Source organism: Podarcis pityusensis (genome assembly GCF_964106645.2).
Source record: "Podarcis pityusensis genome assembly, chromosome: 6".
Classification (NCBI taxonomy): domain Eukaryota; kingdom Metazoa; phylum Chordata; class Lepidosauria; order Squamata; family Lacertidae; genus Podarcis; species Podarcis pityusensis.
This window is the reverse complement of record NC_138030.1, coordinates 37,327,577-37,341,550: the sequence shown is the minus strand read 5'-3', so window position 1 is coordinate 37,341,550 and position 13,974 is coordinate 37,327,577. Positions and strand designations below refer to the sequence as shown.

At 40.9% G+C, this 13,974-nt stretch overlaps 1 protein-coding gene across 1 annotated transcript in view; it reads left to right on the top strand.

Annotated features, from left to right (window-relative positions):
• Positions 1 to 13,974, top strand: part of CAMK1G (calcium/calmodulin dependent protein kinase IG) — a 38,898-nt gene that overhangs the window by 15,882 nt on the left and 9,042 nt on the right. Inside the window, 7 exon segments of the mRNA XM_081009864.1 lie at positions 3,436 to 3,564; positions 5,239 to 5,313; positions 7,182 to 7,320; positions 7,701 to 7,824; positions 9,066 to 9,141; positions 11,199 to 11,311; positions 13,048 to 13,126. Coding sequence (XP_080865990.1) covers positions 3,436 to 3,564; positions 5,239 to 5,313; positions 7,182 to 7,320; positions 7,701 to 7,824; positions 9,066 to 9,141; positions 11,199 to 11,311; positions 13,048 to 13,126 — 735 coding nt within the window.

Genomic DNA, 13,974 nt, shown 5'->3' with positions numbered 1-13,974 from the left:
GGGGATATCATTTTGTCTGGCCTTGCCTTCAAATACCCAAAGGAAACAGGAATGAATATGGCTTATTCTGCACAATTCTTAACAGTAGTATTGGTAGCAGACATTATGCCACCCCCACCCCCAAAGTACTGTTTATGTTTGAGGAAGGTTCAGCTGTGCTGTGTAAATTATGGGTTGTTGAGGGCAAGTATCATCTAGGAACTGGCATGTGTTCCATCCTGATATCCATGAAGAACAGTTTAGCCAAAGAAGTGAATCAATAATGAGTATACATCCTATCTTTTTTCCCTATACCTTGTTGTTGTTGTTGTTGTGATGCACAACATCCATATGCCAGTGCTAGTCACAGCTTCAGCCATCCACTTGTATTTCTGGGACAGCCAAATTGGCAACAGAAATACCTGCAAGGAATACCAAATGCAAGTTGCCCCATGCAGATATTTCCCAGATAGACCCTCTGTCTTTACCAGTCCATCTGACTACAACCCACAAGCCCAGCAGATTAATAATAATAATAATAATAATAATAATAATAATAATAATTTTTATTTATATCCCGCCCTCCCCAGCCGAAGCTGGGCACTGCTGAAAGAAACTACAGGGTTTCTCTGAAGATCATATCCATGGAGATGGCTTAAAGAGAGCTCTTGTTGAGTCATGCAACAAGGGAGGAGCAATAGAGAGTGGATAAGAATCTGCTGCGCCTTGCTGTGTCCCTGCACACCACCATCACTAACCAGTGTGATCACTAAAAAGGAAGTAGGAATAGGCTGCACATTCTAAGACCTCCCAAGCCATTGGCTGAAGTGCTGTGATGTCGTGTAAGCCTAGAAATCAAAGAAATTAGCCTCTCTCCACCAGTGGTTGAGTTACTGGGGTGTCTTGGGATGCTTACAAGATGAAGAAGACAACAAGGCATACATCGTCTTTAAGTGCTGCTCCTTCACCGGCTAAGACTCGCAGATTCCACTGTTAGTGGAAGAACACTAAGAAGGAGACAGTCCCTATCACCACCTTTTTACATAACCTGGTTAATGATATTATTCTTATTGCTCTTATGTATCTCCTCCAGGGCCCTTTTGGCCAAAGAGCAGAATAAAAAAGTTTAGTACCTGAGGAGTTCAAGATGCCTCATAAAAGGGCCTATAGACAGGATCTGTTTGGTCGAAAAAGCAATGTTAAATATGTCTGTCTGTGTGTGTGTGTGTGTGTGTGTGTGTGTGTGTAAGTGTGTGTATTTGCTTGCAGGGAGAGACAGAGGGACTACAAAGAAGGTACTGCAAACATACAAAAAAAACCATGTTCAGGTGGTTTTTTTTAAGGTCTCTAGCTTATTTAAACTTCAATTTACTTTTGCATCATTGAAGCATCTAGATGAGGTAAATAGGCAGGTGGGCGTACTGAATGGGAAATGAAGTTGAAGGATAAAGAATATGACATTTTTTATCCAGATGGCTTTGAATTATGTTTCTCTTTGAAAATGACACTCAGGTCTGTGAATGGGGGAAGAGAAACCACAAACATTGCAAAAAGTTAACCATCGATGCAACATTAAAAATGCTTTGGAGAAACCGCTGACTTTGTCTCCCAGAGAACATTAGGGATCCCTTCCCAATAAATGCACCATGTGAGTTGTAGAATGCATTTCCTCATAGCTGAAGGACAGCTCTGTGAGAATCTTGCTTCAGAAGTGTGAAGCTCCTGTGGAGATGTCGGTAGAGTAGCTATTACCAGCTGCAAGGGTTGCTCAGATGGTGAGAATTAATCACGATTGACCTGTAAAATAGACAGCACTATCTCGGCTGCCCATGTGTTTAGCTGCCTGCAAAAAAAGCCTTTAATAAGATTGCCAGCTTTAAAAAGTTAAAAATACACTTCCTGCCATAGACCTGAAAGCTGCGATGGGTGTTCATTTATCAGGTCTTAATTAAGCCCAGCTAGTAGGCTGATCAAGAACTGGACAACTAAGGTCAGAGGCCAAAAAAGAAAGTTTCTGCTGTGGCTGAAATAACTGGTCATTTCCCACCCATTGTTTGACTGCAGGATTTTGATGAACCTGCTGGTGCATGATCCATATAGGTGAGCAACCTAGCATACACAATATAAAATAACACAAGCAGAAATGCAAACTGCATCATCCTAGAGCTACTCCAGCCACGACAAGGAGTTTTCAACCTGCGCTCTGTCCCGGGGCGCCAACTCTTGCATCTGACATGAGCTAATTTTATGCAAATCTGTGGCCTCTCCTGTCATATTTATTACTGTTGAATTTCCTGCGTTTATTCATTTATTAAGTGTAGATGTTGCCCTTCAACCAAAGATCATAGGGTATTTTATTCTGAGCTTCTTTGCAGACCAGGCCATGTCAGAAGACATGCAAGAGAGACTAGATGGGTGTGATGCTTCTAGTGTTGCAGGGGGCAGGAGGCGAGAGAGAGAGAGGGCATCTCTTGAATTATGCCATCCCAGCCTCTGTGTGGTAAAGCTGCCCTTGAATTTGTGGAACCCTTGAATTTGGGGAACCCTTCTGGCAATGAGCATGCTTGTTCATGTGTGAAGGCAAGCAGATTCTATCATTATTCCCTCAGCACAGCCTGACCACTAACGCAAGGACGTCCAGAGGAAAACAGTTCCTACCATTTCCCAAGCCTTTACCTCCAACAATGGATGTGTGCTGTACTGAAATGCCTGACCAAAAGTGTGATGTGCTGGAATCAACCTGTTTATGAATGCCCATCCCATTCTAGTCCTATAGACACTTTCTGAATCAATGGAGTAGAAAATAGCAGGGGAAAGCAAAGGGCCAAGACACCAGAGGTTGGATGTGTATTAGATTTGCCTTGGTAGTTCAGTCAGTAGAGCATAAGACTCTTAATCTCAGGGTGGTGGGTTTGAGCCCCACGCTGGGCAAAAGATTCCTTCATTGCAGGGAGTTGGACTAGATGACTCTTACTGTCCCTTCCAATTCTACAATTCTGTGATTATAGATATGCATCCAACCCCTCCTTCCCCCTCATTGAAAGCTGCCATGTTGATGCCATCTTCAAACATATCAATCCAAGTCTTCATTCTAGGTTTATACATTGCAATGATACATTATCAAGACTTTTTTGTTGTTTTTTTTAAATCTTTGCAGCTGTTGTATTTCAGCCATCACTCTACACTGCTGTTTTCCCTCTACATTTCCTATGCAATCACTCGATAGAGAACTTCAAATCCCACTGTGTATTTATGCAATTAATATACTTGAGTTTGCAGCCAACCCCCCAGGTCTAATTACTAATGCCATCTGCATATGAAAGGAGTGTTGGTTTATTACCATTTTCCTTGCTGGCTATTGATGTGAAAGTGTTTTCTGCATGTGTTCTGTGATAGAAGTTAAACCATGCCTCTGAAATTGATTTGCTTACCTTTCAATCTTTGCTTTCCTCACAGAGGTGCTTTTTCAGAAGTTTTCCTGGTGAAGCACCGAACGACTGGCAAGCTTTATGCCTTGAAATGCATTAAAAAGTCACCTGTCATCCGGGACAGCAGCCTAGATAATGAAATAGCTGTGCTGAAGAAGTAAGTATAGTTGGGACACCAAAACAAAGCCAGGTGCTGTTTCCAGAGCCTCGCAAAAAGGCTACTAGATATGTATATATGAAGCACTAAAGGGCATCAACAAAAAACATGTCCCATGAGTGACAGAAGAAGTCATAGCTGAAACAGCAAAGTTTCATATTTTATTTAATGCACTAAAGAAATAAATGCTTTAAATATGTTTTCTGATCTGTTCTTGCCATGTTGCAATCCAGGAACCAACAGAATATAACAGCTAAAATTTAAACCAGCCTTTAGATGGCACATGTTAGCTTATTGGCATGGTTTTCTAAGTGGGTGACAAGCTTTTGTGAGGGCTTAGCAGCACCATAGACTTGTTGTGATTCATAAATGGAATAATTTAACATCTCAAGAGTGATTTTGCAATACAATTCACACCACACACAAGACAATATCATGTATGAAAACCCAGCCCTACAGGCAGGGTATAAGAAAGTAATTTTGCATGCATGCAGATACCAACTGGGATAGAGGGTAGGATCCACTATGAAGGCTTTTTGAAAGAGAAAAATCTTCAACATCCAGCTATAAGGCAATAAAGACAGCACCAGATATGTTCCAAAGAGCATGTGCCACCACACTTAAAGACCTGGTTTTAGCATTATGCAGAATGGACTTCCTGATCTTTTGCAAATGAGGGTGATGGACCATGATAGCTAAATAAAAACTCTGTTTTCAGAGGCACTGTTCCTTGAATTATTATATAGCATAGACTATCAATGGGAGATAGTTATTTCTTTTATGCCACTCATTCCAATTGTTCATCCAATGATTGCAACAAAAAGGTGGATTATCTCAACCTTCATTCTGATCCCTCAAATAAATATTTACACTATTAAGAAGGAGTGGTAAAACTTAGAGAGGAAGGGAGGGAAATATAAGAGCTGTTTCTAGGGAATTCAACCTTTAGTTGCATCATTAATGAGAAGTGCAAGGAGGTTTTTATTTGAATGATTATTTTTATTGGGTGGAATCTAGTGTTTGCATGTGGAATTTCTCCATCCTCTCCTTCCTCAGCATTCTTCCTCTATTCTGGTGGTTCCTCGAACCTTCCAAAGTCAATTTTGAGGGCATGTGGAAGGGTTATGGGGCACAGGAGAGGGTAGTGAAGGCCAGTTATGCAATCACTTGATGCAACCTATTATTATTATTATTATTATTATTATTATTATTATTATTATTTGTGATGGTGATTATTGTATTGTATACTGGAAAGGGCAATTCTGCCCTAAGAAGCAGTATATAAATTAGGTAATAAATAAGAATGGGGATATGCTTCCCAAAGACTGAGTGTACATAGCAAAACAGACTTCAGAAACAGTGTGGTTTCTAAACAGATAAACTCTTTTCCTTACGAATGTACTGCGGGGGGTTTTGGTTATAGCTGGGAAGAAAATTTCTCTTGCTCCTAGAATTTCAAACAATTTTTTTCTTGTTGTTCCTTGAACAGAAGAGACTCACGGTGCTTAGAAAAAAAGGATGCTTCCCACTTTCCTGTGTAGATCGAAATAAGTACATTGAAGTAATGGTGCTTCATTCTGAATGGAATAAGTGTTGCACAAGAGAGGAATTGCTTTTAGTTTGACATTTTCTGACACTTGCTATGTTGTGAAACATTTCTATCTTTGGTTGCAGAATAAAGCATGACAACATAGTGACTCTGGAGGACATTTATGAAAGTACGACCCACTATTATCTGGTCATGCAGCTGTAAGTAGAGAAATGTCAGTGAGTTGTTATGCTGTAAGAGCTGCATCTTACCACATTTTGTTTAAGGCTTTCTCTGAAGTCTGACAGTCAATTTTATGGAATATTAGTTGGGCAACTGTAGAAATGGTTTTACGGTTTTTCTATTTTGAGTCTTGTATTTTCTCTTATTGCACATTGCTTCAGTAGCTTCTGGTTATGAAATGACAGCATGAATGAGGTCCATCATACACATCTTTGCCATGAAGTCCACACAATATCCCAGAATTGCAGATGGTACAATTGTGAGCCTCATTTTCATAACCCCACCCATAAGTCCACTTCTACCCCCTCCATTAATAACAGCTTGATAAGGAGATATTCAGAGCAGGAAAAAGAAAATTGTAGGTGGGATTGAGGGAGGGATCTGGAACAGAAGGGAGAAGAGCACTTTTTAAAAACTATTAAGCTTCAAAGAGATTGATCCCAGTGACATTAAAATCCATGTGCAGGCCACTTTTCACCTTTATTCCACTTGAAGTGTTTTGGTCAATGGGTTGTGGGGAGTGTCTTCTTCAATACAAGTGACCCATCCATAGTGGGCAGTTGAATTCTAAAGAAAATCTTCAGACTCTACCTCACCCCCATTTTTTAAAAAAGGCAACTAAGGATTGTAGCCAACGAAGTCATCCCATTAACAAAAGTACTTCCATTTGCACAATGGAATTTCCACTCCCACTCCTTCCCCTGCAGTTCCCCCAAGTTTGTTCTGGAGTAGATTTTGTGGGGTATGGGGAGAGTAGAGGGAGAGCAACTTTTGTTGTGCAAGCAGAAGTCCTTGTGCGAATGGAATGATTTGCTTGGATGCAACCCTGAGGGATTAAGAGAGAGATTTCTGATTTGATTTCATACTGTGACCATTAAAAAAAGAAAATAGGTTAGTGTGTCAGCAATCAGGTTCCGAAAGCCTTGCTGGATTAAAGGTTGATTCTTCTAATGAAGGTACTTTGTAACAATTAAGTACTAGTAAATCAGATTGTTTCACAGAAGACTCGAAAGAGATTTGTGAGCAAAGTTGGTTGTTGTTGCTGTTACTATTTTCTTATAATCTGCCTGTATGACTGGATTGCACCAGCTAGTCTGTGCAGCTTCCAACAAAACTACAGAGGAAAGGGTTGGGGACGGGGGATTTCAAGCACTGAAAGGATTAAATGAAAACTGATCCTTGTTCTTCTAAGAAAACATGGCAGAAAAATGCATGGTCTAGGTTCAGTATGTTAGTACATCCAGTTTTGATTACTACTGACTGGGTTTTTATTTACAAACCCTATCAAGACCCAGGAAATGGGAGGCAGAACTTCCATTATCTAGCTGCATTTTCAAGTTTCTTCATCATAGGCTGATCAGTGAAAAATGCAACAAAAATGGGAACTCTGAGAAGGAAGCGGAAGCAATTGCATAGTAGAAATAGATATTTAGTGACTCAAAATATTTTAGGCATGTCCCCCCCCCAAAGAATCATGGGAACTGTAGTTTACCCTCACAGAGCTACAATTCCCAGCACCATTACAGTCTGTTCTTTGTGGAGATGTGCTTTTAAAAAACAGTGTGGATGTGACCAGATGTTCACCATTTAGATATGTTGCTTCTCCTTTTCTTATGCAGCACATCTAAATGTTGAATCTTGCTTCTCTGAATTTTCCTGAAGAAGCGCCAGTCAGGTCCAAAACTCCTTTGCTACCCCACTGATTTTGCTTCCAAGCTATTCAGTGGCACGGTGTGCTGAACTTGAAAGTAGAATTTGAACGGAACAGCCTGAATATGTGATCAGACATATTCATGCAGTTCAGTAAGAGCAGTTTTATGATTCGTCTAATTATCTTCCTCCACAGTGTGTCTGGAGGAGAATTATTTGACCGTATTTTAGAACGAGGTGTTTACACTGAAAAGGATGCAAGCATTGTAATTCAGCAAGTCCTGGGAGCTGTGCATTATCTTCATGAGAATGGGATAGTCCACCGAGATCTGAAGGTAAATTCCTTGAGATACTTTTTGTCTACATTGACTAGCAGTGTCATTCATATATAATCCTTACTACAGTATTTTTGCTTCAACATCACCAAATGGTGCTCAAGGCAGCTAACAAATTAAAACACAAAAGCAGGTAGGGAGGTTTTTTAAAATAAAATAACAGTCCCAAGCCCCAAATTGCATATTTACAGTCATTTGCCATACTGTCATCTAACAAGGCTAAACGTCTTTTTGAATAATAATGTCTTTGCCTGCAGAAGATAAGCAGAGACTAGACAGGTTTCCATTAACAGGGAGTTCCAGAGCTTGGGAGCAACCACGGAAGAAACCCTTTCTTTAGACATCTTACTTTACTTTATACTCTCAACCTTTATCCCTAGCCTGAAAATCTGCTCTACCTAACTCCCGAGGAGGACTCCAAAATCATGATCACAGACTTTGGTTTGTCTAAAATGGAGCAGAATGGCATCATGTCGACAGCGTGTGGGACTCCAGGATATGTCGGTAAGCAAGTATGTTTGCTCTCTATCACTGAAGTCATCATGCATGACAACAGTATATTCACTTCCTGCCAGCAGATTTATCTATTTGAGTGTGGTGAACATAAATATGATATTGAGTGCCTAACCACTTCTATATTACTTCCTTCTCCTTTGTGTGTGGCAGTTATTTAAAATGAAAATTGCTATCTCAACTTGCAGGTTGGTGACTGGATCTTGAAATTAGAATGTATTGATGCATACACAACATCTTAATCTCCAACCCATTGCTCCTGTGTGTACGTTATCTGAATGCATGGAGTGGTCCCATGTGTCTGGCCCCCACAGCCCCATACATATAACAGCATGTTTGAAGCCTTGAGGGCATTCTCTGTGTGACTGGGAACCCTTTGGAAGATCAGTCACATTGAGTCTTTTCTACAGTTTTATATACTAGAGTCGCTTCGAAATTGAACGTTCTGTTTATTGAACATTCGTCCTGATCTGTTTGCACAAAGTTTGTGGGCGGTTCTACAACATCAGCTGCTTATTGGACATTAATTCTGGTTTGCTGGTAGAGAGGTTATTTAATGTTGCATCAATGGAATTTCATTCCATACTTTCCACTACATTATCCTGTTGCTTTTCTTACTGTAAAAAGTCAATTTAAAATAAAAGAAATGAAAAGAGAAAAGAAAGAAAGAAAGAAAGAAAGAAAGAAAGAAAGAAAGAAAGAAAGAAAGAAATGGAACTGCACAGGAGCTCCAATTACAGTCTTAAATTTGCCAGTATACCAGTGAATCCCACCCACAAAATAGTAACAGTCTTGAAGACTCTCTTTCAGACATACCCAGTGCCTAGATGCTGAGCATAGGTAACCCAGCTCCACGTGTTTTAGTTCATGAATGAAGAGGATTATTGATTTCAGCGGAATTTTGTTTAGACTTAACATGCATAGAACTGCAGCCTTATTCCGTAGGCAGCTTGGAGATACACTGCTTAAAGTTACTGTCTCACTCCTGAGCCAAATGTAATTTCAGGGGATTCAAGGCTGCCCTATATTCTACACATAATTTAAGATGTGTTACAGATGGACTATAATTTCCTCCTCAGACTTTCCAACTTGCATCATCACCTGCTTCAGGTGTTGGATTTTTCCATTCTACTCTGCATCATTGAAAGGGATTTTTGTGCTGATTAGAGGAATGTTTGCTTTCAAATTGCTCATTTTATTGCTAACCCGGCTTTCCTTTTCATTTTCTGCAGCTCCAGAGGTGCTAGAACAAAAGCCATATAGCAAAGCTGTGGATTGCTGGTCCATCGGAGTCATTACCTACATCCTGTAAGTGTCATTCCCCAATAGTCTTGACCCCAATAACTTTGCAAATGTCCACCACAATTTTTAGCCCACAAGATGTTTTCTTGCCTGCATGCTTGGCTGACAGAGACAGAGAAAAAGGCAGAAGCAAGCATCTGTGATTCATTGATGACCTGAATGAAAAGAAGAATCAACCCACTTCCCATTTTAAAATACTCTGTTCAGTAGCCTAGTGTGCTCTAATACTCACCATAAACAGATATACAGCCAACATTACAAACCAACATTTACAAGCCAACATTATAAACACAGGTTTTCCATCCTTATTATGGGTTTTTAAAAATCTGCTTTCTTTCTTACTGTGTGCATTCAATGCATTCAAGGCAGTTTTATAATTTAAAACACTAAAACAATAAAATGGCACCATCATCTTTGGATATTGGTCTCTTTAAAAACTGAGGAAATAATTTTTTTTTTTTTTTAATTTATACCCCACCCTTCCTAGTTTAAAAACCGGGCTCAGGGCTGCTAACAGCATATATAAAACATTGATTAAAATACGACTTTAAAACAGCATAAAATAGCATAAAATACAATATAAAATGCAGCATCAATATAATAAAATTCAAAAATTCATTTGTCATTTTTTTGGGGGGAGGACCCCAGTCAGTAGACATCAAATGATCGCCAGGGCTAACTGGCCAAGTTGGTCCTACTAGGGCCAGCAAGGAGACCAGGGAAGAATTTAAATGTGGGGTCCCAGAAAGGGTTTCTTCATAAAAGAGGAAAGGGAAAAGGGAATAGAGGATCAGACTAATTCAAATTGAAGGCCAGGTGGAATAGCTCTGTCTTACAGGCCCTGCAGAAGGAGATCAAGTCCTGCAGGTCCGAAGTCTCGTGGGACAGAGCATTCCACCAGGTCGGAGCCATCACTGAAAAAGCCCTGGCCTGGAATTCTTCTGTTCTGCCTTTACTTTTCCTCTGCTCTCTTCCATCATGACTGTGCTTGACCTTGGCTGAGAAGCTTACAAGCTAAAATGCTGTAAACCAGGGACCCCCAACCTTTTGGGTCCAGGAGGGCCCAAAGAAATGGTGATGTGCACCACAAAATATACATTTCACAGAAGAAAAATGGGCAATGCTCAGAACTCCCCCAACAACACCTCCCTCCCCCAAAAGGCAATATGCTCACACCCTAAATAAATAAAGCACAGACAAAAAAGAGCAGGCAACCGCTTCCATAACCAAAGAAAAAGAAGACTAAACCCCTAGCCATAATTGCTATGCTCTTCCTCCATGGCTGGAGGCATACCTGCCATACGTAATGGAAGGAAAGCTCCCAGTGGCGCCACATGACAATGTATCTTCCCTTCTAATCTTTTCAATGATTGCTTATATTTTTTCATAAAAATCTGACTTTGACTCTTCTCTGGAGCCCCCCCCCCCCTTCCAGTGAAAACACACCTGCTATAAAGGGAAATAAAAAAAATCCTTCCAGTAGCACCTTTAAGACCAACTAAGTTAGTTCTTGGTATGAGCTTTCGTGTGCAAGCACACTTCTTCAGATACACACCATAGTCAAAATAAAAAAAATCCTTCCAGTAGCACCTTTAAGACCAACTAAGTTAGTTATTGGTATGAGCTTTCGTGTGCAAGCACACTTCTTCAGATACACAGAAGTGTGCTTGCACACGAAAGCTCATACCAAGAACTAACTTAGTTGGTCTTAAAGGTGCTACTGGAAGGATTTTTTTTATTTTGACTATGGTGTGTATCTGAAGAAGTGTGCTTGCACACGAAAGCTCATACCAAGAACTAACTTAGTTGGTCTTAAAGGTGCTACTGGAAGGATTTTTTTTATTTTGACTATGGCAGACCAACACGGCTACCTATCTGTAACTGCTATAAAGGGGTAAGGTAAGGGCTCCTGACAATCAGTTCACGAAATGAAGCTTTTGTGTCGCCAACACAGGCCTCTGTTCTTCTTCATCACCCATCCCTCCTTGAATTAAAGGTCAGCCATGTGTACAGTAGCAGCATCTAATCCAGGTGGCCTTTCTCCTTTTTCCAATCCCCTTTAGCCTGTGTGGATACCCTCCTTTCTATGAAGAGACAGAGTCCAAACTGTTTGAGAAGATCAGAGAAGGATACTATGAATTTGAGTCTCCATTTTGGGATGATATCTCTGAATCAGGTACATTCCACCCTTAGGAATCTGCTTATGATCGATACTCGTATATTTCATAATATCTAATCCTTTAGACCCTGGAGTTCTTATCTCTTAGTAAACTGGGTAAATCTCCATTTCTAAAATGTAACACAGTTTGGAATGCATCAGCTGCTACTAATGTTCTGCTACATTTATTAGGTGAAAGTGATCTATTGTATTAAATTCAGACTGAGAATTCCAAATATTATTGGATAAATAAGATGATCCTTTTTCAATTTCTGACCTGTTTACCAATGGGTTTTCAGTGTTACTGTGGCCAGGAAACATAGAGATATTTAATGAAATACTGGGCAATTTTGCAGAGACATTTCGGTCTCAAAGCTTCATTGACTTCAGCTGGCCAAGAGTTCAGCCTATGATATTCTGGGATGGACCTGCTGCCCTCCAGATGTTAAATTCCAACTCCTATCAGCCAACATGGCCAATAGTTGGGGTGGGGATGAGAATTGTTGTTCAACATTTTCAGGGCTCTTGTTCTAGATCAGGGTTGGGAACATCTAGCTCATGGGCAAATTTAGGCTCTCCAGACTAGCCAGCTTGGCCTGTGCAGCCATTTTTGGACAGCCCCCTCCACTTGTCACTCACTTGGCATCATGCGACAACAGGTGCAGAACAGATAAAGTCATAGCCGCCAACAAATTATTGGGACAACACCTGTGCAACAGAGCTTGCATTTGATGCCATCTAAATTTGTTGCTGAATGCAAGCCCCACTGGGAGTCAAGAAGCAGGGCTTGGCTTGTAGCCAAACAACGTCAAAAACAAGACCTACTGCTGAGGAACAATTGGGAGCACATGGTTTAGGTTGTGCTTCCAGTTGTTCCTTTGCAATGGGGTATGCACTTGATGCTTTTTAAATTCAGTACCAAATGCAAGGCCTGTCGTCTTCTGGCGGGCTCCAATCCACCTGACATTGGTATATGATGCCACATTGGAGAAGTGGCCAGTTTTTGATCTGGCACACCAGAGCAAATACACTCCTATGTTAATCAAATTCAAAAATAGTAGGCTAGGAAGAAGACTTTAATAAAAATATTTCCTCAGGATTCAGCTGGTCACAATTCCAGGATATGGAGTTCAGCAGTTCCTCAGGAGGCCTGCCTATAGAATAGTTCCCCAAGAATATATGCATTTTGGCTGCTATAACCTGTAATTTAGTGGAAGGACCATAGTTCAGTGTTTCATAAGTCAAATGTCCCACATTCAACCCCTGCCATCTCCAGTTAGAAGGACCTCCGGAAACAGGGCTCAGAAACGTCCTGGAAAGGTTCTGACAACCAAAGCAAACCAGCATTGTACTGTAGTTTGATCAATATAAGCAGCGCTATTTTTCTGGGGGAACTCAGGGGGACGCATACCCCTAAACATTCTGTGAATCTTTCTACTTTTGTCCATTTACTCTATTTATTTTTCCTGATTTGAACTATAAAACGGTGATTTTCTTGAGTCAAAATGAGAGTACCCCTAAACATTTTTTTAGAAAAAAAGCACTGGATATAAGGGAGCTTCACAGACATTCACAGAAAATATTTTACACGTGTAAGGAATTTGTCAACTAAATTAGCATTCCATCCAGCACAGGCCATGTATTTGGTTACAACCATGAAACGTGGTGAACCCTGAAACAATGAGCTCTGTGGTGCATTGTTTTGCTTTCTGCCTTTGTGCTGAACCCTGCCTCTCCTCATTCCTTCCAAACAGCCAAGGATTTCATCTGTCACTTACTGGAGAAGGATCCGAATGAGAGGTTTACCTGTGAGAAAGCCCTCAGGCACCCCTGGTAAGATCAGTGCTGCTAGTAGAATAAAAGCATGCAACTCCGTATCGTAGAGAAATTGCAGTGGTCATGGCTCATAAGACAAAATTACCTTCTATGAGATCTCAGTTTGCCGGAACCTGCAGGCAGGAAAATATGAATAGGGAATTGTTTTTCTTTGTTAAGAATGTACATGCTGTACCTTGGGAATTGTAGTACAGTATGTGCTGTAAAGTGAGAAGTGGAGAGGATTCTTACCGCCTTACTAAACTTCAGTTCTGAGGATTCTGGCAATTAAAATAGTATAAAACTGGTGTTGCTTTTAGTGCAGATTGTTGAGGTTGTTATGGTGAGCCTTCTCAAGCAAGGGAGCAATTGAGCTGAGCCTCACAGGGGCAGACAGGCTTGCGATGTGTTCTAAGTTCTCCCCAGGATGACCATTAAAGCAAGTAGACCCTTCAAAAAGCTAAGAATTACTCCATCAGCCCTGTGTACCGAACAATATAAAGAGCAGTTTTGTTTGTTTAAAAACATTTACAAACAGCTTAATATTTCAAAAACCTCTAATCAGTATACAACGTTTAAAATGGCCAATATAGACTTCCGGGGTGGTGCCATCGGCAATGGTGGACTCCCTCTGAACTGGAGGGACTAGCTCCGTGCGAAACGGGTCTTTTCCGCTACGGCGAAGCGGGGACCCTTTTAAAAATCACAGGCGGATGAAGCCTGTGACCATGGGACTCGGCGGGCACCCTTAGCGCCCCCCCAACCCGCAAAGGAACCCACTAACGGGCTCCGAAGCGAAGAGGGGGAAGCGGCACGGTGCTGTGAGTCAACTGCTATTTCCGTGGAGTGAAGCCGCATAGCCGTTG